Raw genomic sequence first — 26,178 nt, 5'->3', positions numbered from 1 at the left:
CTGACCAGGGATGGAACCCGCGCCTCCTGCATTGGGAGCCTGGAAGTCTTAACCACTGGACCACCACAGAAGTCCCTGGAAGTTTCTTAAGATTGGGAAAGTCATCTCTGGGGGCTCAGTGGTAAAGAATCTGCCTGTTAATGCAGGAGATACAGGTTTGATCCCTGATCCAGGAGGATCCCACATGCCACAGAGCAAAAAACCCGTGGGCCACAACTAGAGCCCGAAAGCTACAACTACTAAAGTCTGTGCACCGTGCACCCTAGAGCCCCGTGCTCTGCAACAAGAAAAGCCGCCAAATGAGAAGCCCAAGCACCACAATGAAGGGCCGCCCCTGCTTGTGGCAACTAGAGAAAGCCTGAGCACAGCAACGAAAACCTGGTGCCACCAAAAATAAAAATTAGAAAATAAATTATTAAAAAAGATTGGGAAAGTCAAGAGGAATGGGGCAGTGAGAATATAACCCGGTCATGGATGAATGTTGCTGACAATGGCGATAGCAAATGCAAAGGCCCTAAGGTGGGCTTTATTGGTGGATGTTTTCCAGACGTGGCCCCAGTGAAGACTCCACCACACTGAGAAACCGGTAGCTTTAGCCCAAGGTTTCTAGATCAGCGTTTTGCTGAGTTGAGTGCCATTTAGGCCAGTGGTCCTGAAAGGAAGGCTTCTAGGGCAAATGCGCCCTCTTCTGGCAGGAATAGATATCAGCTCCATTTCCAATCCTAACATTTATAAGGCAATGGCAACCCACTCCAGTACTCTTGCCTGTAAAATCTCATGGACGGAGGAGACTGGTGGGCTGCAGTACATGGGGTCGCTAGGAGTTGGACACAACTGAGCGACTTCACTTTCAATTTTCACTTTCATGCATTGGAGAAAGAAATGGCAACCCACTCCAGTATTCTTGCCTGGAGAATCCCAGGGACGGGGGAGCCTGGTGGGCTGCCATCTATGGGGTCGTACGGAGTCGGACACAACTGAAGCGACTTAGCAGCAGCAGCAGCAACATTAATAAAACATATGTAAGAGTTGGATACGACTGAGCCACAAACACTTATTGGACTTCCCTGGCTCAGCCGGTAAACAATCTGCTTGCAATGCAGCAGACCCAGGTTTGATTCCTGGGTTGGGCAGATTCACTGGAGAAGGGAATGGCTACCCACTCCAGTATTCTTGCCTGGAGAATTCCATGGACACAGGAACCTGGTGGGCCACAGTCCACGGGGGATCGCAGAGTTGGACAGCACTGAACGACTAACACTTTCACTTTCACATTGCTGTTATTATTAGTGAAACACAACCAGTGCCTAATAAATTCGTGACCCATCCTCTCTCATCCCTGTGCGGCATGGAGGCTGGCATTAGTGAGGATGTATCTATAGATATAAGTTGAATGAATGGTCGAACAGTCTCCCCTTCTGTAAATCTGTTCTTTCATTGCATAAACTGTTGCTTATTGAGTATGTACTATGTGCTATGTCCTGTTCTAAGCCCTTGGAGCAAGGCAATAATCAAGATAGACCAACAGAGAATCCCCTGGTTGTCCAATGGTTAAGACTCTGCCCAGGCTGAGTCCTGGTTGGGGAACTAGGATCCCGCAAACTGTGAGGCGCGGCCAAAAAAGACAAAAGACTACATAAGGCACGGTGTAAAAATCTATATAGTTAGATCCTGTCATTCAACATTCAAGACATCCTTATGTTTAGGTAATATAATTCGTGCCATTTGATGGAGGATACAATAAGACCTTAGAGAGGCTCTGACTGCGAGGAAGTGGCAGGAATGTGCCTTCAAACCAAGAAAATTGTAACACTTTGTGGCCGTGCGCTGCCTGTAGGAACAAACTGGGTATCCAGCCGAGAGAAGCGGGAAGGCGTCTGTTTCCATGGTTCATCTGACGCTGTCCCCAAGCTCCCGCCCTCATCGGGCGCCACGTGACCTCAGCCAACATGGCGCCGCCCAGGCTGTTCCACAGCTCACGTGGTTAAGGCAGGCAAGATGGCGGCAGCCGCCAGCCAGGCTTCGCTGGAGTCGGCCCCGCGGATCATGCGATTGGTGGCGGAGTGTAGCCGCTCCAGGGCCCGAGCCGGGGAGCTGCGGCTGCCACACGGGCCGGTGGCTACTCCAGTGTTCATGCCAGTGGGCACGCAGGCCACTATGAAGGGCATCACGGCCGAGCAACTGGACGCGCTGGGCTGCCGCATCTGCCTGGGCAACACCTACCATCTGGGTCTGAGGCCGGTGGGTGGGCTGCGCCCCAGCGGGGCGGCGGCGGCAGAGCGTGGAGGAGCCCAGGAGATTCCCTAGACCTGAGCACGCCTCCCAAAGTCTATCGACAAACGCGTATCGAGGGTCCCGGGTGGCCCAGGCCTTGTGCTGGGCGTGAGGGACCAGCGAGGATGGAAGCTGGGCAGCCCTGTCGCCCCCAACATTTGAATCCAGGGTTGCACTCACCCCTAACCTGACCCTTTCTTCCGCCAAACCAGGGCCCAGAGCTGATCCAGAAGGCCCAAGGTCTCCACGGCTTTATGAATTGGCCCCACAATCTGCTGACGGTAAGGTGGGGTCGAGGCCGGGGTTCGAGGGCATTCCTTGGGGGTAGATATTCCCAAACCAGTACCTGACAGTCCTGCGGTGGGATCTCCCTCAGGACAGCGGCGGCTTCCAGATGGTGTCCCTGGTGTCCCTGTCCGAAGTGACGGAGGAGGGCGTCCGCTTCCGCTCCCCTTATGACGGTGATGAGACCCTTCTGAGTCCAGAGAGGTCGGTGGAGATCCAGAACGCTCTAGGTGAGCAGATCCTGGGGAGTCGCTCTTTCCCCTGGTGGAGGTGAAGTGGGCCTGCTCCTTTGGTGATGCTTGGCTCTGGGCGAGTCCCTCATCCTCAGTTTCATCATCCTAAATTGGGATAGTTTACAAAGATAATGATGTAATTTCGGTAAATGTCTTATCACAGGGCCTGACTTGCAGTAGCTTTTAGTGTTATCTTTATTGCGTTTGTTTCGCGACCTCATGGACTGCAGCATGCCAGGCTTCCCTGTCCTTCACTATCTCCCAGAGTTTGCTAAAACTCAAGTCCATTGAGTTGATGCCATACAACAATCTCATCCTCTGTCACCCCTTCTCCTCCTGCCCTCAATCTTTCCCAGCATAAGGTTTTTTTCCAGTGAGTCAGCTCTTCCCATCAGGTGGCCAAAGTATTGGAGCTTCAGCTTCAGCATTGGTCCTTGCAATGAATAATATTCAGGGTTGATTTCCTTTAAGATTGAATGGTTTTATCTCCTTGCAGTCTGAGGGACTCTCAAGAGTCTTCTCCAGCACCACAGTTTGAAGGGATCAATTCTTTGGCACTCAGCCTTCTTTTACATTCGACTCTCACATCCATACATGACTACTGGAAAAACCATAGCTTTGACTATGCAGACCTTTGTAGGTTGTTTCTCTCAGATAGTAAATTAGCTGGGCAAAGATATGTTGAAATAATGGGGGTGACAAGGAGGCTTTAGACTCCTTCCATCTCCATCAATAACCTACATTTTTTGATGTACACAGTTAACATTTCTCAATGTAAAGTGCTATGAAAACAGGTTCAAAACATTCCATCTTCCAGGCAGATTGATGCTTTTAGATCCTTCTATCCAGATAGTCTGTGGTTTCTGCTTATAGCTATGGGCCTGGGTTCTGGTACCATACTACCTATGGAGCTTGCAGTCCAAAAAGGAGACAAGCAATGATGAAAAGGTCTTATTAGAAAGACAGAGGGCCTTTCAATCTTTGTTTGGGCGTATGTGATCTTTTTTTTTTTTTTTTTTCCAGTTGTGACATCTGTACTATTTAATTATGACGGGTGAACTCTTAGTTGCAGCATGTGGGACCTAGTGCCCTGATCGGGGATGGAACTCTGGCCCCCTGTATTAGAAGCATGGTGTCTTAGCCACTGGGCCACCAAGGGAAGTCCCTCTTTCTTCATTTATTAGCCAGATTACTTCCGTAAAGAGAAAAGTTTCTCACCTACTCCTGGAAGACCAAGTATGAATAATTTCAGTCATGTACGAAGAGTAGGATTCATTCTTTTCCCTCTTACTAGTTTTCATGGGTTGATTACTTAGAACCCTCTATTGATGACAAACTAAAATGTTTAGTTTTTAAGGATTGCCCTGAACTCATGGGTTTACATGTATTTGATACATCTCACTGCACTGCAGTTAAAACCCTTGTTGCTTCTCTCATCACCCCATCTTTGGCTAGCATGGTACACTGTGCTTTTTTCCTGTAATGACACATTGTGGCAATATTTCGTTGAGCTTTTCTGATCTATAACTCCACAGGCTCTAATCTGAAATTCTTGGGGCCAGATAGGTATCAGAATTCCTACATTTTAGAAGGATAATAGAGGGTACATACCATTCATTACACAGTACCTCAGTGAGGCCTGGGGTAGTGCCCTGTGGTTTTACACTTCATTTTTTTTTCTAATTAAAAAATTGTAATAAAATGCACATACCATAAATTTACCATCTTAACCCTTAAGTGTCCAGTTCATTGGTGTTAAGTACATTCACCTTGTTATGTAACCATCCCCACCATCCATCTTCAGAACTTTTTCGTCTTCCCACAGTGAAACTCTTGTCCCCATGGAATACTCACTCCCCATTCCCCTTCCTCCAGCCCCTGGTACCTAGCATTCCACTATATGAATTTGACTTCTCTAGGAACCTCGTGTAAGTGGAAATATACAGTATTTGTCTTTTTGTGATTGGCTTATTTCACTTATCATGATGTCCTCAAGGTTCATCCATGTTCATCGTGTGGCAGAATTTCCTTTTTAGGGCTCCATAATATTCCATGGGGTGTCTGTATCCCGTTTTGTTCATCTATTCAACCGTTGATGGACACTTGGGTTGCTTTCAGCTTTTAACTCTGGTGAATATTGCTACTGTGAATCTGACTGTGCAAATATTTCTGAGACCCTGCTTTCAGTCCTTTTGGGTATCTATCCAGGAGTGGAATTGCTGGATCTTATGGTATATATGCTTTACATTTATTGCATTAACACTTACGAATCTTCTTGGTAAATTGGGTTGTTTAAAAGATGATAACTGTGTCAAGTTTTGCTACCACATGAGTATCCCATTAGCACAAGAAAAATCCTTTGATTTTTGAGAAGTTTCTGGATTTTGGAATTGTGGGAAAGAACCTTAACTCGACCCCTATTGAAGGATGCTTAGACTCCTGACACACCATGAGGAATCACTTCGAGGGATCACACACATCACACATCATTGTATTTATTCTTTTTTTTTGATAGTTTTATTTATTTATTTTCTTTATTTCTGGCTGTGTTGGGTCTTCGTTGCTGCAAAGGCTTTTCTCTAGTTATTGGGAGCAGAGGTCACTATCTCATTGCAGTTCACTAGCTTCTCATTTCTGGAGAAGGCGATGGCACCCTACTCCAGTGCCCTTGCCTGGAAAATCCCATGGGTGGAGGAGCCTGGTAGGCTGCAGTCCATGGGGTCGCAAAGAGTCGGACACGACTGAGCGACTTGACTTTCACTTTTCACTTTCATGCATTGGGGAAGGAAATGGCAACCCACTCCATTGTTCTTGCCTGGAGAATCCCAGGGATGGGGGAGCCTAGTGGGCTGCTGTCTCTGGGGTTGCACAGAGTTGGACACGACTGAAGTGACTTAGCAGCAGCAGCAGCAGCAGCTTCTCCTTTCAGTGGCTTCTTTTGTTGTAGACAGTGGCCTCCAGAGTGTAGGCTTCAGTTGTGGCACATGGGCTCAGCAGTTGGCGGCTTTCTGGCTCTGAAAGCCAGAAGCACAGGCTCAGTAGTTGTGGTACCTGGGCTTAGATGCTCTCCAGCATGTAGAATCTTCCCAGATCAGGAATCGAACTTTTATCTCCTGCATTGGCAGGCGGAGTCTTTACCACTGAGCCGCCCTGGAAGCTTTTTGTTTTGTTCTTAAAGGATACATTTGCAGAGGTGGGAATGATTTATTTTCCGCCACACTATGGGGCTTGTGAGATCTAAATTCCCCGACCAGGAATCAAACCTGAGGCCACATGGCAGTGAAAAAACACTGAGATCTAACCCCTGGACCACCAGGGAATTCCCCAGGTGGGATTTTATTCTATATCCAAGGCAGGGTTTTAGCTGGCAGGTGACAAAATCAGATGTGGATTTTGTTTTTAAAATTTTATTTATTTGGCTGCATTGAGTCTTAGTTTCAGCAGACACAATCTTTGTTGCATCACGTGGGACCTTTCGCTGTGGTTGACTAAGTCTCTAGGTGTGGAGCACGGGCTTAGTTGCCCCAAGGCATATGGGATCTTAGTTCCCTGACCAGGGATCAAACCCTCATTTCCTGCTTTGCAAGGCCGATTCTTAACCACTGGACCACCAGGGAAGTTCCCAGGTGTGCATTTGTGTTTTTTTAACATTTTTATTTATTTTATATTTGGCTGCACTGGGTCTTCATCGCTGTGCAGGTTTTTCATGGGTGAGCAGGCTTTTCACTGTGATGGCCTCTCTTGTTGCGGAGCACGGGCTCTAGGGTTCTTAGGCTCCAGGGCAAGGGCTCAGTAGTTGTGACGCACGGGCTTAGTTGCTCTGCAGCATGTGTGGTCTTCCCGGACCAGGGATTGAACCCATGTCTCCTGCATTGGCTTGGCAGGCAGATTCTTCACCACTGAGCCATCAGGGAAGCACCCCCCCACCCCCCGCCCCAGATGTGCATTTTGAAATACTTTCTTTGGTTGCTGTATAAACAGATTGGGGTAGTTAAGTGGGAGTCAGCAAGACCTGGAGAGGGACTTGTGGGGTTCCGCTCGTCCTCAGCTTTCCCAGTGACTGTGGTCCTGTCTTTCCAGGCTCGGACATCATTATGCAGCTGGATGATGTGGTCAGCAGTACTGTGACGGGGCCCCGTGTGGAAGAGGCCATGTACAGGTGTGTGTGTGTGTGTGTGTGTGTGTGTGTGTGTGTGTGTGTGTGTGTAGGGGGAGGGCCTTCTGGTCTTGCAGCCTAGTCTCCCTGCCCCTCACCAGGTCCCTAGGGCTCATGACCAGGGCCCTCTTGCAGATCAATCCGCTGGTTGGATCGGTGCATAGCAGCCCATCGACGGCCAGACAAGCAGAACCTCTTTGCCATCATCCAGGGGGGCCTGGACGCGGATCTCCGAGCCACTTGCCTTGAAGGTAAAGCCGTGTGCCAATAGGACCAGGGCTTTTCTATCACAGAGAGCCCCACATAGGCCTGGCATGCTTAGAGAGTGTTGTTTTTGTTTTCGTTTTAATTTTGATCGCACCCCGGGGCTTGTGGGATTTTAGTTCCCTGACCAGGGATTGAACCCTGGCCCTTGGCAGTGAGAGCTTGGAGTCCTAACCACTGGACTGCCAGGGAATTCCCGAGAGTGGTTGTTACTAGGAGAAAGAGCATTCTAGGTGGAAGGAATGGCTGAAGCATCATGGAATAGAGAGCGTTAGGAGATAATAATAGCTATCAACCTCCCAGGTGGCGCTAGTGGTAAAGAACTCGCCTGCCAGTGCAGGAGACATGAGAGACACAGACTCAGACCCTGGGTCGGGAGGATCCCCTGGAGGAGTCCATGGCAACCCACTCCAGTATTCCTGCCTGGAGAATCCCATGGACAGAGAAGCCTGGTGGGCTACAGTCCATGGGGTCACACGGATTCAGACACGACTGAAGCGACTTAGCACCCAGAACACATCAGTTTCTGGGTGTTCACCAGGCACTCTGCCAAATGCTCTTCATGGATTGTCCGATGGAGTTTTCATAAAGATCCTGTAATGTGGGAACTTGCAGATTCCCAAGATCACAGAAGGGGAAACTGAGGCACAGAGCTGTTAAGTTCCCGTACTCTCAGTCACACAGCTTGGACGTTTCAGAGCTGGGGATTGTACCCAGGCTTGGGACTCTGCAGCCTACAGTGTTAACTCCTACATTGTGCTGCTCTATCCCTGGGGAGTAGGTCAGGAGCAAAGGGTTGGGCCTGAGGCATTGTGCTGACAGTGGAGGGCCCGGGACACCACCCCAGCTGAGGTGCTGGGGAGCCGTGGAGGGCTGTCGAGTGGGCGAGAAACCCCAGTAGGGTGGGAAGCATAAGGTCCAGAGAGGAAGCTGGAGTAGTTGCCAGGGGGGCGGGGTGGGTGACAGAGGGCCTGAATCACGGCTGTGGCCATGGAGACAAGGAGGGGCAGAGATGGGGGCTCAGAGGCAGTGAGGTGTCAAAGGCAGGACCCTGCATTCTGGAGTCCACGGAACTGGATCCAACCCCTTGATCTGTTGCCTCATGGCTATGCACCCTTGGGCTAGTGACTTGACCTCTCTGAGCCTCACTTTCTTCCTCTATAAAAATGGAACCCCATTCCCAATGGCAAGCAGTCAAAGTGAGGAATAAAGGGGAAAATTTGTTCAGGGTGTCCCGCCTGCACCTGGCATCATTATGTACTCTTTTTAATTTTTTGGCCTCGCCATGTGGTATGTGGGATCTTAGTTCCGCAACCAGGGATCAAACCTGTGCTCCCTGCATAGGAAGCACAGAGTCTTAACCACTGGACCTCCAGGGAAGTCCCACTGTGCCCACCTGTCATATCTAAAACCTGCAGGGATTTACAATTCATTTGGCGGCAAGACCAGACCTCTTGACCCCAGTTGTTAGGAGTCTGTACACATTCTGCTGTCAAAACATTACAGCATTTGATGACAGGCAGTTATTCCTCATGGAGGATGTGCACGGTTGTAAAATCTGGAAAATTCTGAAACATATCTGGCTTCATCTTGGGTTTTGGCTGAGGCAGCGTGGGCCCTGGGCCTCTCCTGAGGACTGAAGGAGAGATGTCGCAGGCATTCTATAGACAGTAGCTGACATCACCAGCAACCCCAGGACACACACACACATACACACACACCCACTCTCTCCTGGGGGTGAAGAGGAGGAGGCTGAGGCCTATTTCTTTCTGCCTGATCACCCCTGCCCTTGCCCCTCCACGCCCAGAGATGACCAAGCGAGATGTGCCAGGCTTTGCCATCGGGGGCCTGAGCGGGGGTGAGAGCAAGGGCGAGTTCTGGAGGATGGTGGCACTGAGCACGTCGCGGCTGCCTAAGGACAAGCCCCGCTACCTGATGGGGGTTGGGTACGTGGAGGAGAAGGGAGATGCCGCCCACCCCCCATCCTTGCCTGTGGGGAGTGGATTCCTTGGAACCCCTGCCCCGGGGTGTTGGGGACCGGGGAAAGACACAGCCCTGCCTGGGAGGGGACTTTGCCCTCTGTTGGGGGTGAGGGTGCCTATGTTGGGAGGAGGAGGTCCCTGGGTGTGTGATCAGGGCTTGAGGTTCTCTGCTACCCTCCCCCACCATGTGTGTGCCCCCCGCCCCCCCAGCTATGCCACCGATCTGGTGGTCTGCGTGGCTCTCGGATGCGATATGTTTGACTGTGTCTTCCCTACACGGACAGCGGTGAGCTGGGGCAGAGGAGGAACTGGGGAGGGATTCCGGGGATGGGGCTGAGGTGGAGGGGAGGCTAGGCAGCGGAAAACCGGCTTGATGCCCCCTCCCTCTCTCCCTCCCTGGCTCCCCCCAGCGCTTCGGCTCCGCCCTAGTGCCCACGGGGAACCTGCAACTGAAGAAGAAGCAGTATGAGAAGGACTTCCGCCCCATTGACCCAGAGTGTGACTGTCCCACCTGCCAGAAGTAAGAGGGGAGGGAGCCTGGGGCAGAAGTGGGGGCAGGGCGGGGGTGGGTAGGACCTGGCCCCACCAGGGCCCCCACTTCCCACCTCCCGTCCCCAGGCACAGCCGGGCCTTCCTGCACACCCTGCTCCATAGCGACAACACCGCGGCCCTGCACCACCTCACCGTTCACAACATCGCCTATCAGGTGGGCCTGTGGCTGGGAGGAGCAAGGCCAGCGGGGTGGGGCCGTCTCCTGGTGGCTGGGGGCTGACGGCTGACCTGCCTCCCACCTTGTTCCCACCCTGCAGCTGCGGCTGATGAGCGCCGTGCGAGCCAGCATTGTGGAGAAACGCTTTCCTGCCTTCGTGAGGGACTTCATGAGCACCATGTATGGGGACCCCACCCTCTGTCCCACCTGGGCCACTGAAGCCCTGGCCTCTGTGGGGATCACACTGGGTTGACCTTGCTTGGGGGGAGGGAGGGAAGAGGAGGGGGTGGAATATATTGAAGGACTTTTTTTTTTTTTTTTTAATTATAACATAGAGTGTGTCTGTGTCTTCTTGGGGAAATGGCCTGTCTAGGTCCCCTTTCTGGTCTGAGTGTCACTGGGGCCCGTCAACTAAAAAAAAGTTGCACAAGGTGAGAGTTTCGCGTTAACTTTTCTTTGGGTCAAAATGAGGACTGCAGCCCAGGAGACAGGACCTCAGATAGCGCTGAGAGACTGCTCTGAAGAGGCAGTGTAGGGGGAGGTCAGTATATATGATTTCAGTGAAGGAGGAGTTCAAGGCATTCAGGCACTGATTTTACGAAAGGTTTTCTGCAAGCATTGAGGAGCTGGTGTCACCTTGAGGGGATTTAGTGCTTTTCCAGATCTGAAGAGATGCAAGGATTGGAATCATGAAATCGGTTCTTGAAAATATCTGACTAGCCAAAGACCTCTGTTCCATGTTTCACTGGAGCACAGAGTGCCTCATTTTCCGCCCTGAACTCCCTTCAGGGCAGGTCAAAGGTCAACAGCTGCACCAGCACAGGATCCAGATGGCAAATGTCCTTGGCAAGCGACAATTACAGGGCCCTATCATGGTAATACATTCAACCATACTTGGGGAGGCATTTCATGACCATTTTGTCCCATGCTACTAGGAATGCTCTCTGGAGACGATTTTATTGATAAGCCACTCAGCGTGCTATTACTGGACTAGGTCCTAATAGTCAAAGATCTCTATACACCTGTCTTCTAGTTATGGTCCAGGAAAATATTCCTTCTTACTGCATCTTCCCATAACTAGAGTTACGCTATTCTAATAGTTGAAGGTATACAGAACTGTATGTCTCATCAACTGCTGCAAGTCATCTAGTCGTCATTATTTTCATTGGAGGCTCAGTTACATATTTGATAATTGTAAGAAAAAAACAATTCTGTAAAACTGGCAGATACAAATAACAGAGCTAGCAGCACTGGGCTTCCCTGCTGGCTCAGTCGGTAAAGAATCTGCCTGCAATGTGGGAGACCTGGGTTTGATCCCTGGGTTGGGAAGATCCCCTTGTGGAGGGCATGGCAACCCACTCCAGTATTCTTGCCTGGAGAATTCCATGGACAGAGGAGCCTGGCAGGCTGTAGTCCATGGGGTCGCAAAGAGTCACGACTGAGCTACTAAGCACAGCTAGCAGTATTATCAAAGTCATAAAAGAATTAAGGGCCTGACTTCCTGCACACCCTGAACTTCCGTTAGGTGCAACCCAGTATATTCTTGGGCTTTCCCAGTGGCTCAGCAGGTAAAGAATACACCTGCAGTGCAAGAGACACGGGAGACCCAGGTTCAATCCTTGGGTCGGGAAGATCCCCTGGAGAAGGAAATGGCAAGTCAGTCCAGTACTTTTGCCTGAAAAATCCCATGGACAGAAGAGCCTGGTGGTTTATAGTCCATGGGATCGCAGAGTCAGGCACAACTTAGCACCTAAGCACACAGTATATTCTTAGGTCATTTTACTTAGTCTGTTCTGTACCCATCTTTATTATTTTTAGGTAAATGATATCTTTGCACCGTCCTTAAGATTCTCAGCCCAATTTCCTAGTGTTGCTAGGCTGATTAGCCTAAATTTAAGGATATAATTTAATTGTTCCTAGCCTTGGAAGAAAAGTTAGAACCAACCTAGATAGCATATTCAAAAGCAGAGACATTACTTTGCCGACTAAGGTCTGTCTAGTCAAGGCTATGGTTTTTCCTGTGGTCATGTATGGATGTGAGAGTTGGACTGTGAAGAAGGTTGAGCGCCGAAGAATTGATGCTTTTGAACTGTGGTATTGGAGAAGACTCTTGAGAGTTCCTTGGACTGCAAGGAGATCCAACCAGTCCATTTTAAAGGAGATCAGCCCTGGGATTTCTTTGGAAGGAATGATGCTAAAGCTGAAACTCCAGTACTTTAGCCACCTCATGCAAAGAGTTGACTCATTGGAAAAGACTTTGATGTTGGGAGGGATTGGGGGCAGGAGGAAGAGAGGATGACAGAGGATGAGATGGCTGGATGGCATCACTGACTCGATGGATGTGAGTCTGAGTGAACTCCGGAAATTGGTGATGGACAGGGAGGCCTGGCGTGCTGCAATTCATGGGGTCGCAAAGAGTCGGACACGACTGAGCGACTGAACTGAACTGAACTGAAGATAAAGGGGGCCCTTAATACTTAAATGACCCCAGCCTGCTGTTAATGATATAGATCCATCCCATTATGGGAGTTTTCCTGTAATAGATGAGATGTTACAGTTTTTGATTGAGACTCAGGTTTTCATTCTGATAGAGTTTGAGTGTGCCTAAAAGAAAATTTAAATCTATGGCCAGGGTCAGAGCAAGTATTGGCCAGGTGAGAGGATCCCATCATGAGTAGAAATATCATGAGTAGAAAGAACAGGGCTGAACTCTCCTAAAATAAATTTCCTAAGGTCTATCTACTCAGAGGCTTGGAGGGGAGAAATCCACCAAGGTAATCAAGAAATACTAGACGCAGGTAATTGGCCACAAACCCAACAATTCGATTGATTTTTAAAACTAGCACAGGATCCTTTCCATGAGAGAAAACATTTGATTTATATGCAAAAGTCCATGAAGTCAAGAAAACACTATAAATGATCATACAAATCAGGTCTAGCATCTTGGGCAAGCTGTCTGCTTCTGATGTCTTCTCATCCTGGTGGAGTGGACCAAAGGACCTTTTTATCCTCTGATAAAAGGTCCTCCCACCCAGGTTGGAGACAGTCCCGTAAATGATGTCTTTTTCCAGTCTTGGTTGCAGGTCATGAGGCATCTGATCTTCATCCAAAGATTACTGAAATCAGCTTCAGGAACAAACTTAGAGTGTCCTTTAACAATTCAGTTATTTTACATATAGCATAACAGCAAAGAACTATCCAGGAGGTGAGTCTTAGTAGATACAGACCTCCAGTAACAAAACTAGGATTTAACATTCATTGAACCATCTTTTTCTCCCTAAAAAGACCCTCATTTTTACCAAATATAATCAAATTAAGACTAGTTTGTGAAACAAGTCTGATTTCAATAAACTTTGCCTGATGATTTATATAAACATAATTAATGATAGACTTTTTTTGTCTTTTCCTTGCTGAAACTTATCAAATGAGTCTTGGACTGAACTTTAAAAAAAACCTCTCAGGGATAGGAAAGTCATGCCAAAGGCTTATCACAGATTTCACTTAACAGGTTTAAGTGATTTCTTCCCTTCTCAAAGTCTCCAAAATTCCTTAAGATTCTATACCTGTTAGTGATGTAGCCATTCTAACTTACCTGGTAAAGCTAACTGGAAACCTAAGACTTTCCAGTCTCTGGAGGGGTCAGATAGAAAGGTAAATGTTTCTTTTTTGTTTACAAAAGTATAATTTTACCAAATTACTATAAGTCATAATTAGTTTGAGGGGGAGGTTTTCCTTACACCTGGAAAACACAGATTCAGACCAGTAATTTTTCAGATAGAAACCATAAAAGTTACAAGCATATTCATGAGTTTATTCAGTCCTTTTGTTCATCTTTGTGAAGCCATCAGGTTACCCATTAGAATCCTTTCATTTCCTACCCAGTTCAGCAGTATGGTTTGAAAGTCAGAAACGTATTTATCCAAAAGTCCTTTCTGTAAATCTTAAAAGAGGATGCATTTTTGAAAAAAAAAGAATAAAACTGTAACTGTCTATAATGGTGAAAGACTTAATAAGGCATGCTTAAAATCTAATTACAATGCAGTTGACAAAGAAACTTGGTATGGCTGTGACAACACTGCAAGACAGTAACTAGAATTATGACTGACAACATTTTACCAGGGCATATCAGAATTTTACGTACTCCATGCAATTTGTAGGTTATCTTAGTATAGATAATTTAGCATTTACCGTACTATATAACCTGAGGAGATTTGATTACTCAATTGATCACTTCCCATGCACTTCAACATACCAAGTGAGCCTAATTAGTTTAATATCTTCCTTCGGAATGTTTCAGGGGGCCCTCTGAAACATGCCAGCTAGAAATCAAAATAATTTTAATTAAAATTTGATATTTGGGAAGCTAGTCAAAAAGTTTTAAAACACTTGGTTAAATGTCACCGTGAGACAATACTTATTCCTTAACCAAAGTAACCAGAGATCTTGAAAGCAAATAAAAATCACTTGAAGGCAAAGAAATTCATAAAATCTGTTATCAAAAATGTCACTCCAAGAAAACTTTTCTCTGAACAGAAAGAAAAAGTTGAATCCAAGTCTTTAGCGTACTCCCAACAAGAGTCATTTACCCAACTAAATTAAATCCAGTCTTAGGAAATCCTGATCATGCATAACTCTTTTCACTATTTTTTTATTCCTCACACCTTCTTTTACTGAAAACAAATATCTTAGTTTCCTTAAAGTTTTTTTCCACATTGAGTTACTTTTCTTGTGGACAAATTTGTAACAGGTAGAATAAGGTATTATTTGACCTCCAGTAAACCTAGGCAAGATGATAGGATACTGAAAGGGGAACTCCCCTGGTCAGTAGGTGCCCAGTATGCTACTGGAGATCAATGGAGAAATAACTCCAGAAAGAAGGGATGGAGCCAAAGCAAAAACAATACCCAGTTGTGGATGTGACTGGCGATGGAAGCAAGGTCCAATGCTGTAAAGAGCAATATTGCATAGGAACCTGGAATGTGAGGTCCATGAATCAAGGCAGATTGGAAGTGGTCAAACAGGAGATGGCAAGAATAAATGTCGACATTCTAGGAATCCAAAAACTAAAGTGGACTGGAATGGGTGAATTTAACTCAGATGACCACTACTGCGGGCAGGAATCCCTTAGAAGAAATGGAGTAGCCATCATGGTCAACAAAAGAGTCCAAAATGCAGTACTTGAATGCAGTCTCAAAAACAACAGAATGATCTCTGTTCATTTCCAAGGCAAACCATTCAGTATCACAGTAATCCGAGTCTATGCCCCAACCAGTAATGCTGAAGAAGCTGGAGTTGAACGGTTCTATGAAGACCTAGAAGGCCTTTTAGAACTAACACCCAAAAAAGATGTCCTTTTCATTATAGGGGACTGGAATGCAAAAGTAGGAAGTCAAGAAACACCTGGAGTAACAGGCAAGTTTGGCCTTGGAGTACGGAATGAAGCAGGGCAAAGGCTAATAGAGTTTTGCCAAAAGAACGCACTGGTCATAAACACTCTCTTCCAACAACACAAGAGAAGACTCTACACATGGACATCACCAGATGGTCAACACTGAAATCAGATTGATTATATTCTTTGCAGCCAAAGATGGAGAAGCTCTATACACAACAAAAGCAAGACCGGGAGCTGACTGTGGCTCAGGTCATGAACTCCTTGTTACCAAATTCAGACTTAAATTGAAGAAAGTGGGGAAAACCACTAGACCATTCAGGTATGACCTAAATCAAATCCCTTATGATTATACAGTGGAAGTGAGAAATAGATTTAAGGGCCTAGATCTGATAGATAGGTGCCTGATGAACTATGGAATGAGGTTCGTGACATTGTACAGGAGACAGGGATCAAGATCATCCCCATGGCAAAGAAATGCAAAAAAGCAATGGCTGTCTGAGGAGGCCTTACAAATAGCTGTGAAAAGAAGAGAGGTGAAAAGCAAAGGAGAAAAGGAAAGATATAAGCATCTGAATGCAGAGTTCCAAAGAATAGCAAGGAGAGGTAAGAAAGCCTTCCTCAGTGATCAATGCAAAGAAATGGAGGAAAACAACAGAATGGGAAAGACTAGAGATCGCTTCAAGAAAATTAGAGATACCAAGGGAACATTTCATGCCAAGATGGGCTCGATAAAGGACAGAAATGGTATGGACCTAACAGAAGCAGAGATATTAAGTAGAGGTGGCAAGAATACACAGAAGAACTGTACAAAAAAGAGCTTCACGACCCAGAGAATCACGATGGTGTGATCACTCACCTAGAGCCAGACATCCTGGAATGTGAAGTCAAGTGGGCCTTAGAAGGCATCACTACGAACAAAGCTAGTGGAGGTGATGGAATTCCAATTAAGCTATTTCAAATCCTAAAAGATGATGCTGTGAAAGTGCTGCACACAATATGCCAACAAATTTGGAAAACTCATCAGTGGCCACAGGACTGGAAAAGGTGAATTTTCATTCCAATCACAAAGCCAATGCCAAAGAATGTTCAAACTACCACATAATTGCACTCATTTCACACACTAGTAAAGTAATGCTCAAAATTCTCCAAGCCAGGCTTCAGCAATACGTGAACCATGAACTTCCTGATGTTCAAGCTGGTTTTAGAAAAGGCAGAGGAACCAGAGATCAAATTGCCAACATCCGCTGGATCATGGAAAAAGCAAGAGAGTTCCAGAAAAACATCTATTTCCGCTTTATTGACTATGCCAAAGCCTTTGACTGTGTGGATCACAATAAACCATGGAAAATTCGGAAAGAGATGGGAATACCAGACCACGTGACCTGCCTCTTGAGAAACCTATATGCAGGTCAGGAAACAACAGTTAGAACTGGACATGGAACAACAGACTGGTTCCAAATAGGAAAAGGAGTACATCAAGGCTGTATATTGTCACCCTGCTTATTTAACTTATATGCAGAGTACATCATGAGAAACACTGGGCTGGAAGAAGCACAAGCTGGAATCAAGATTGCTGGGAGAAATATCAATAACCTCAGATATGCAGATAACACCACTCTCACAGCAGAAAGTGAAGAGGAACTAAAAAGCCTCTTGATGAAAGTGAAAGAAGAGAGTGAAAAAGTTGGCTTAAAGCACAACATTCAGAAAAGTAAGATCATGGCACCTGTCCCATCATTTCATGGGAAATAGATGGGGAAAAAGTGGGAACAGTGTCAGACTTTATTTTTGGGGGCTCCAAGATCACTGCAGATGGTGATTGCAGCCATGAAATTAAAAGATGCTTACTCCTTGGAAGAAAAGTTATGACCAACCTAGATAGCATATTCAAAAGCAGAGAGATTACTTTGCCAACAAAGGTCTGTCTAGTCAAGGCTATGGTTTTTCCAGTGGTCATGTACGGATGTGAGAGTTGGACTGTGAAGAAAGCTGAGCGCCGAAGAACTGATACTTTTAAACTGTGGTGTTGGAGAAGACTCTTGAGAGTCCCTTGGACTGCAAGGAGATCCAACCAGTCCATCCTGAAGGAGATCAGTCCTGGGTGTTCATTGGAAGGAATGATGCTGAAGCTGAAACTCCAATACTTTGGCCACCTCATGCGAAGAGTTGACTCATTGTAAAAGACTCTGATGCTGGGAGGGATTGGGGGCAGGAGGAGAAGGGGACGACAGAGGATGAGATGGCTGGATGGCATCACCGACTCGACGGACGTGAGTGTGAGTGAACTCCTGGAGTTGGTGATGGACAGGGAGGCCTGGTGTGCTGCGATTCATGGGGTTGCAAAGAGTCGGACACTACTGAGCGACTGAACTGAATGGAACTGAACTGAAACCTAGGTACAACAGGAATATTATACTTAACACTGATAACTCTAGACATGTCTCCATTAATCAAAGCAACAAACTGAAGCCATCTTCAGTAGCAAATATCAACTCAATACTGGATTATTTCCCAGATCATGGATCCTAAAATTTATCTTGTTCAATTTTCTATAGATTTAATTTGTAAGTACTTACTTTCAAGTCAGTTAAAATAGTTCATTTACAAGTGAGCTTTTACATAAAGACTGAACCAAAAATCTTAAGTCTTTTCTGCTTGAGTTCAAAAGACTTTTGCTCTGCTTCCCAGTGTTTTTTTTTTTTTTTTTCCTTCCCTGAGAGCCTGGGCAAAGGGAAGAGAAATACCGTTGCTTTTATTTATTTCCTTTTGGCTCTGCGGGGTCTCCCTGCTGTGGGAGGGCTTTCTCTGTTGCAGCAAGTAGGGGCTACTCTCCGTTACAGTGCACTGGCTTCTCTTATTGTGGAGCAGAGGGGTTTTCATTCTAATCCCAAAGAAAGGCAGTGCCAAAGAATGTTCAAACTACTGTACAACTGCACTCATTTCACGTGCTAGCAAGGTAATGTTCAAAATCCTTCAAGCTAGTCTTCAGAAGTATATGATCTGAGAACTTTCAGTTGTATAAGCTGGATTTAGAAAAGGCAGAGGAACCAGAGATCAAATTGCAAACACCCATTCGATCATAGAAAAAGCAAGGGAATTCCAGAAAATCTACTTTTGCTTCATTGACAATGCTAAAGCCTTTGACTGTGTGGATCACAACGAACTGAAAAACTCTTAAAGAGATGGGAATACCAGACCACCTTACCTGTCTCCTGAGAAAACTGTTTGCAGGTCAAGAAGCCACAGTTAGAACCAGACATGGAACAATAGACTGGTTCAAAATTGGGAAAGGAGTACATCAAGGCTGTATATTGTCACCATGCTTATTTAACTTATATGCAGATTACATCATAAGAAATGCTGGCCTGGATGAAGCACAAGCTGGAATCCAGATTGCCAGGAGAAATAACAACCTCAGATATACAAATGATACCATTCTAATGGCAGAAAGTGAAGAGGAAGTAAAGAACCTCTTGATGAGGGTAAAAGAGGAGAGTGAGAAAGCTGGCTTAAAATACAGCTTGCAAAAATCTAATATCATGGCATCCAGTCTCATCACTTCATGGCAAATCAGTCAGCTCAGTCCATTAGTCATGTCCAACTCTTTGGGACCCCATGGACTGCAGCACACTAGGCTTCCCTGTCTATCACCAATTCCCAGAGCTCGTTCAAACTCATGTCCATTAAGTCAGTGATGCCATCCAACCATCTCATCATCTGTCATTCCCTTCTCTTCCTGCCTTCAATCTTTCCCAGCATCAGGGTCTTTTCCAATGAGTCAGGTCTTTATATCAGGTGGCCTGATAAGACTACTGGAAAAATAGATGGGGAAAAAGTGGAAATAGTGCCAGATTTTATTTTCTTGGGCTCCAAGATCACTACACATGGTGACTGCAGCCATGAAATTGAAAGACAGTTACTCCCTGGAAGAAAAGCTATGGCAAACCTAGACAGTGTATTAAAAAGCAGAGACATCAGTTAGCCACAAAGGTCTGTCTAGACAAAGTTATGTTTTTTCTAGTAATCATGTATGGATGTGAGAGTTGGACCATACAAAAAGCTGAGTGCTGAAGAATTGATGCTTTTGAATTGTGGTTCAGGAGAAGACTCTCAGAGTCCCTTGGACTGCAAGGAGATCAAACTAGTCAATCCTAAAGGAAATCAGTCCTGAATATTCACTGGAAGGACTGATGCTGAACTGAAGCTTCAATAATTTGGCCATCTGATATGAAGAGCCAACTCAGTGGAAACGACATTGATGCTTAGAAAGACTGAGGGCAGGAGGAGAATGGGGTGACAGAGGGTAAGATGTTAGGATGGCATCACCGACTCAATGGACATGCGTTTGAGGAAACTCCGGGAGATGATGAAGAACAGGGAAGCCTGGTGTGCTGCAGTCCATGAGGCCACAAAGGGTCATACATAACTTAGCCACTGAACAATAACAACCTAAAGACCTGTTCCACCAGTTTCCCTGGTGCATGAAGGGCCTCATTCTGCACCCTGGATTCCTTTCAGGGAAGGTTGAAGGTCAACAGCTGCAGCAGCAAAGATTTAATCTCTGCAGAGGCAGATGATCAATGCCCTTGGCAAAGACCAGTTTGTAGTTGACAGGCACATGGTCCCCCACTCCCACCCCCAGTGACAATAATAAGTAACCATAGCAGCACTGGTATCTGGGAACCCAACTTGTAGGTAATGCCTAGAGTGGGAGTTGCATCCCTTTCCTGTGACTCAGACCCCCAAGCCATCCTGGGGGCTAGGTGGAGTGAGGACTCTTGTCTTCCCCTTTTAGTAGATGAGGAAACAAGTCCAGAGAGGGGGAAATCGCTTGCTCAAGGTCACCATTAAGGAAGTAGCTGCTTGGCTCCAGAGGTCTGGCTCTTAGCCTTGACTCTTCAAACTTGTGGCTTAATTTCATTGTCGGTAAACACAGTGATGATAATACATGTGATCCAGAAGGTGCTTACGGGGCTTCCCAGGTGGCTCGGTGGTAAATAATCGGCCTGCCAATGCAGGAGACGTGGATTTGATCCCTGGGCCAGGAAGATCCCTGAGGAAGATCTCCAGGAGAGGGAAATGAAAACCCACTACAGTATTCTTGCCTGGAGAATGCCATGGACAGAGGAGCCTAGCAGGCTACAGTCCATGGGATCACAAGAGTCAGACACGACTTAGCGACTACACCACCACCACAGTATTCTTGCCTGGGAAATCCCACGGACAGAGGAGGCTGGCAGGTTACAATCCATGGGATCTCGAAAGAGTTGGACAGGACTTAGCTGACTAAACAACAAAGAAGGTGCTTACACCATGCCTGGCACTGTTCTAAACAGTTGTCAAATGGATTTAACTTTTGCAAACTTATGGTTTCTCATTTTACAGATAAGGAAACTGAGAAATGAACTCACTTGGTCATTATCACCCAGCAAAGAAACAGGCCCAGGATCTAATCCAGATATGGCCAGTTACAGAGCTGGTGCTCTGAGCTGCGGTGTTTTTAAATTGAAACATAACACATGTAGAAGGATGTATAGTCAAATATCATAAAAATGCAACATTTTTTCTCAATTTGTGTATCCATAAACTTTCCATGTGTACATTCTTTTTTATGAATCTCAGCATCTTTTACATTCTGTTCTGTGCCTTGCTCTTTTTTTTTTTTTTTTTTTGGCCAGTAAACAACTTAACCTTTTATTTGCCCAAGGCCAGCTTCCTGCAGGAGATGGGACAGTAGATAAAGTGTACCCTGCGCCATCAAGTAGCTCCTCAATTTTGTGTATCAGTCGCTCAGTCATGTCCGACTCTGCAACCCCATGCACTGTAGCCCACCAGGCTCCTCTGTCCAAGGGATTCTCCAGGCAAGAGTACTGGAGGGGGTTGCCATTTCCTTCTCCATGTACCTTGCTTCCCCTCAACCTTGCTCTTAGTATACTGTATCTCAAATTGTTTACACTTTAGTACATGAAAATTTACTCAATTTTGTTTATGGATGATAAACAGTATTTAATGAGCTCCATGGATGATCAATTAGGGTATTTCAAGTTTCTGCCACTGTAGTCAAGGCTGCAATGCCAAACACTGTCAGTCTTTTTGCTTGTCTCTGAGACCCGCAGTTTTGGGTCATGAAGAAGGCAATTCCACTCTGTCATTCTCTTACCCCTTGTTTCTCCATTCCCCTGTTACTGCCTGGCCCAGTCAGACTACTTCCCCACCTCCTTTGCTCCTAACTCCTTACTGAGCTACTTCTCTCTGGCTTGTCTATGCCGAGTAATCAAATCACTTGTCTTAAAGTTCGTTCCACCTATTATTCCTGGCCTCTTTTCCACATGATCAGGAGTCCCAGTTCTCAGAACCCTCCATTTTGCCTGCAAAATAACATGTCTTTTCCTAGGGAGAAGATCTGTTGAGTTTCACCGGGTACTCAAAAAGATCCAAGGTGGGCCAAGGTTGAAGATGTAGGGGGACAACGTTGGAGCATTAGCTGCATCAAGAAAGGCCTGAGCAGAAGGTGTTCCAAGGAGAGAGTACGGCGTTTGCAAGGGCATGGAGACATGACTTAGGAATGAAAGTGGGAGCCACCGTGGCCTCGCTAGACTACCTCTCCGTAGGAACCACTAACCGCTTGACTTTCAAAATATATTCAGTTCAGTTCAGTTCAGTTCAGTTGCTCAGTTGTGTCCGAATGTTTGTGACCCCATGAATTGCAGCATGCCAGGCCTCCCTGTCCATCACCAACTCCCGGAGTTCACTCAGACTCACGTCCATCGAGTCGGTGATGCCATCCAGCCATCTCATCCTCTGTCGTCCCCTTCTCCTCCTGCCCCCAATCCCTCCCAGCATCAGAGTCTTTTCCAATGAGTCAACTCTTTGCATCAGGTGGCCAAAGTACTGGAGTTTCAGCTTTAGCATCATTCCTTCCAAAGAAATCCCAGGGTTGATCTCCTTTAGAATGGACAGGTTGGATCTCCTTGCAGTCCAAGGGACTCTCAAGAGTCTTCTCCAACACCACAGTTCAAAAGCATCAATTCTTCGGCGCTCAGCCTTCACAGTCCAACTCTCACATCCATACATGACCACTGGAAAAACCATAGCCTTGACTAGACAGACCTTAGTCGGCAAAGTAATGTCTCTGCTTTTGAATATGCTGTCTAGGTTGGTCATAACTTTTCTTCCAAGGAGTAAGCGTCTTTTAATTTCATGGCTGCAATCACCATCTGCAGTGATTTTGGAGCTCCTCAAAATAAAGTCTGACACTGTTTCCACTGTTTCCCCATCTATTTCCCATGAAGTGATGGGACCGGATGCCATGATCTTAGTTTTCTGAATGTTGAGCTTTAAGCCAACTTTTTCACTCTCCACTTTCACTTTCATCGAGGCTTTTTAGTTCCTCTTCACTTTCTGCCATAAGGGTGGTGACATCTGCATATCAAAGTATATTGGGACCTTCAAAATATGTCGGGACCCCGCGCAGGGAGCTGATTTGCAAGCTCGCGGGCTGAGATGCATTCTGAGACTTGTAGTTTTCTTTAGAGCCCAGAAACACAAGTGACTATCAGCACTGAGTCCTACCACTAGGCGGCGCGCGTTGCCGCGTACTCTCCTCTGCTCCAGAAGACCCTACTTGACATACAACATTCACAAACTAGAACGGGAAGGGTGGGGGGGGGGGTTCTTTGATGGACAGATACAACTTTCAATCAGAGTCAAGATTTGGATGTTAAATCCCACCCTCTTTGACTTGTTGGGTGATAGAAGGAGTGATATTTATATAAACCAATGGGAAAATTTTAGGGAACTAAATAGAGTCAAGCGAGGAACCGATCCCTAGTATCATTGGCCAGCCTTATTGATTGGTGGGTCTGCCTGCCAATAAGACTGGCGGATGCTCCTTCTATCCGGGAACACCCCTTAGTAGGCGGGGCCAACATGCCTTTTCCCGAAACACCGCCTCCCGGCCGAGCCAACTCGCTTGCCGCTGCTATTGGCTCTTGCACAATAGCGACAGTTCTTGCGCCCAATGAATCAGAAAATAGGTCCCAGGGGGAGGGCTCATTCGGCCATCGGCCCGTACCTCACTTTCATTGGCTTGTGTGCAGAAGTGACAGCTCAGCCGGCCAATTGGAGTTGGTGCGAGGATTTTTGGCGTAGCCCCAGGGCCCCGGCGGGAGGTCGGTCGGGTCGGGTGTCGCTTGAGAACCGGATGAGGCGGCGACCGTGAGGCCGAACCGGGAGCGGGCGTCGCGCCGAGGTCCGGGCGGGAGGGGAGCAACGGCCGCGGACGCCGCGGGGCCGCGTCGTTGAGGGACAGGGGCGGGCGAGGAGCGCGGGTCGCGCGGGCCGGGGCCACCGGCGCCATGGGCAACCGCGGGATGGAAGAGCTGATCCCGCTGGTCAACAAGCTGCAGGATGCCTTCAGTTCCATCGGCCAGAGCTGCCACCTGGACCTGCCGCAGATCGCCGTGGTGGGCGGCCAGAGCGCCGGCAAGAGCTCTGTGCTCGAGAACTTCGTGGGCCGGTGAGCGAGCTCGGTGGCGACGGCGGGCGGGCGGCGGCCTACGGCACGGAGGGCGGACTGGGAATGGCGCGCCCTGCGCCGCCGGCGTAACTGCGGCGCTTGCGTGCCCGCGACCGGGACGGGGACAGGGGTCGGGCCCTGTGGGACGCCCTGAGTGGAGGACTCCCTGTAGGGGCTGGGGAGCCGGCCCAGACCTAAGGGGTGTCCCACGCGCTGGGGGGCGTGGGCCAGGAAGTGCAGTGCAAGACCTGTGACTCTCTGGCCCCCAGCTCTAGTGGGTGAATTCTACCATCTGGTTGTCTGTCTGTCCTGAACCTATCTCCTGGATATTTACTGGGCCCATCCCCGTGGTCTGGCCGGCTGTTCATTGATTTGGAGCAGTTCCTGTCGTCTGGCTTGCTGTCTCTCTGTCCTGGATAGGCTTCCTCGCCACCACCATTTGGCTGTCCATCTGTCCAGGACCGCAGGGCAGCCCCCTGCTGCCTGGCTAGCTAGCCAGAAGGCCCTGTCCTGTCTGGTTGCCCATCCGTACCCCTCACAGACTTAGCTTTTCCTCTGTTGGGTTACCCAGCTGGCCTGTGCTGTCTGACTGGCTGGCTGGAGCCTGGGAGACCCTGTTGTCTGGCTCTCCTGGGCTGCCTCTTCAACTTGGTGCCTGGCGAACGCTGGCTTCTCGCTTTCAAGTGGATCCTTTTGTCTTTGTGTCATGGTGTCAGTCCTTCTTGTCTCCCTGACCCCATTTCTGGGCAGGGGATGAGAGGAGCTTGCAGAAGAGAAGGGGGCTGAAGGGTGAGACTTGAACTCCTCTCCTCTAAATTGGAAGTAGGACCCTGGGGGGGCAGACTTTCTCCAGGAGTCTTTCCTGGCCCATGTCAGGTTGCCTGCAGGGCCCTGGAACATAGGGACCAGCCCTCCAGCCGAAGCCTGCATGGTGGGGATCCTCCTTGGATCCTGAGAAGGAACTTCTGGCCCGATCAGGCTGCAGTGGCAAAAGCTGGGATATAGCCTTCCCTGGGAAGCCCCGAGAAGTTTCAGTTTGCCCATCTGTCCAGTGGACAAATTCCGCTCTGGGCTGTTTCCAGGATTCACAAAGCTAATGGAGGAGAATGGGCCCTGTGGCCACTGAGGGTGGTTACCTCTCCCCTCTCCTCCCCCCACCTCTTTTCCTTCTGCCTCCCAGATGGGGGCCCACTTCTCCATTTTGGGAAGGGCTCCATTTGCGACTGTGGCTGCCAGATGATAACGTCATGGCGGTTGGTGGTTTACTCGTGAAGTCCTGTGTCTGACTCTTTGCGACCCCATGGACTGTAGCCCACCAGGCCTCCTGGTCCATGGTATTTCCCAAGCAAGAATACTGGAATGGGTTACCATTTCCTCCTCCAGGGGATCGTCCAGACCCAGGGATCGAACACGTGTCTCCTGCATTGCTGGCAGATTCTTTACTGCTCAGCCAGCAGGGAAGCCCTGGTAACATCAGTCATCATCATGTTCATATTGTTATCAGTGTTAAAGAGGTTCATCCAGCAGCCCCCAAGCTGACTTCTCTCTTGGTTCAGCTCAGAAAAGACTTGCTGTTTGCCCAAGGCCACCAGGCTGGCGCTCAGTGGAGCCCAGCTGAGTGCCCAGCCCCGCCCCGCCTTCACAGTGGCCTGGGGTTTTGCTCCCAGCGGCATGAATTTCCTCCTTTGCTGCTGTGTCCCTGGCGAAATGCCCTCTTTCTACTGTGGCGGAAAGGTGTGGACTTGGGATCAGCCCAGCCTGGGTCCCCTGCTTGGCCATCCTCCTGCCTACCCAGGTTTCCGGTGGGTGTCTGCAAAGCTCTGTCCATTTCATCTGCCTCGTGACCTTGCACAGGTTGTTTGACCTCTCTGAGCCTCAGTTTTCCCACCAGAAAAAGGGCTGATGGACCCTTAACAGGACTTGCAAGGATGCAGTGACATGGTGTGTTAAAAGTGCTTACTTAGTATAGTGCCTGGCACCTAGTGGGTCTCCTTGGAGGGGGCTGTTGCTCACTAGGCTGGTTCCATTCCTGGGTGTGTGTATGCTTAGTTGCTCAGTCGTGTCAACTCTTTGTGAGTCTATGGACTGTAGCCCTCAGGCTTCTCTGTCAATGGGATTTCCCAGGCCAGAATACTGGAGTGGGTTGCTATTTCCTTCTCCAGGTGATCTTCCCGACCCAGGGATCAACCCCAGGTCTCCTGCTTTGCATGTGGGTTCTTTACTGGCTGAGCCACCAGGGAAGCCCCGGTTCCTTTCATATCAATAACCAAAGCTAGTCAGAATTAAGTGCTCTGAAGTTACACACTGGACTTAACTGAAGCCTCGTGAGGCTGGCACTGCTACGATCCCATTTTCTAGAGCAGAA

General features: G+C 47.9%; 2 protein-coding genes across 13 annotated transcripts in view; both read left to right on the top strand.

Annotated features, from left to right (window-relative positions):
- The first annotated feature begins 1,938 nt into the window (after positions 1 to 1,938).
- On the top strand, positions 1,939 to 13,282 carry QTRT1 (queuine tRNA-ribosyltransferase catalytic subunit 1). Its single transcript, XM_040240702.1, has 10 exons — positions 1,939 to 2,241; positions 2,487 to 2,555; positions 2,651 to 2,789; positions 6,873 to 6,951; positions 7,084 to 7,199; positions 9,020 to 9,158; positions 9,405 to 9,480; positions 9,605 to 9,714; positions 9,813 to 9,900; positions 10,004 to 13,282. Exons 1-10 carry the CDS (start codon positions 1,999 to 2,001, stop codon positions 10,154 to 10,156), a joined length of 1,212 nt encoding a protein of 403 aa, XP_040096636.1. The 5' UTR covers positions 1,939 to 1,998; the 3' UTR covers positions 10,157 to 13,282.
- Positions 13,283 to 23,454: 10,172 nt separating this feature from the next.
- Positions 23,455 to 26,178, top strand: part of DNM2 (dynamin 2) — an 87,730-nt gene continuing 85,006 nt past the window's right edge. For all 12 annotated transcript variants that reach the window (XM_040240698.1, XM_040240693.1, XM_040240687.1 and 9 more), the window contains exon 1: positions 23,455 to 23,813. In XM_040240698.1, coding sequence (XP_040096632.1) covers positions 23,653 to 23,813 — 161 coding nt within the window. In that variant the 5' untranslated portion in view covers positions 23,455 to 23,652. The remainder of the gene's footprint in view (positions 23,814 to 26,178) is intronic.

Source organism: Oryx dammah, unplaced genomic scaffold (genome assembly GCF_014754425.2).
Source record: "Oryx dammah isolate SB20612 unplaced genomic scaffold, SCBI_Odam_1.1 HiC_scaffold_5, whole genome shotgun sequence".
Taxonomy (NCBI): domain Eukaryota; kingdom Metazoa; phylum Chordata; class Mammalia; order Artiodactyla; family Bovidae; genus Oryx; species Oryx dammah.
This window is presented reverse-complemented; position numbering and strand designations above follow the sequence as displayed.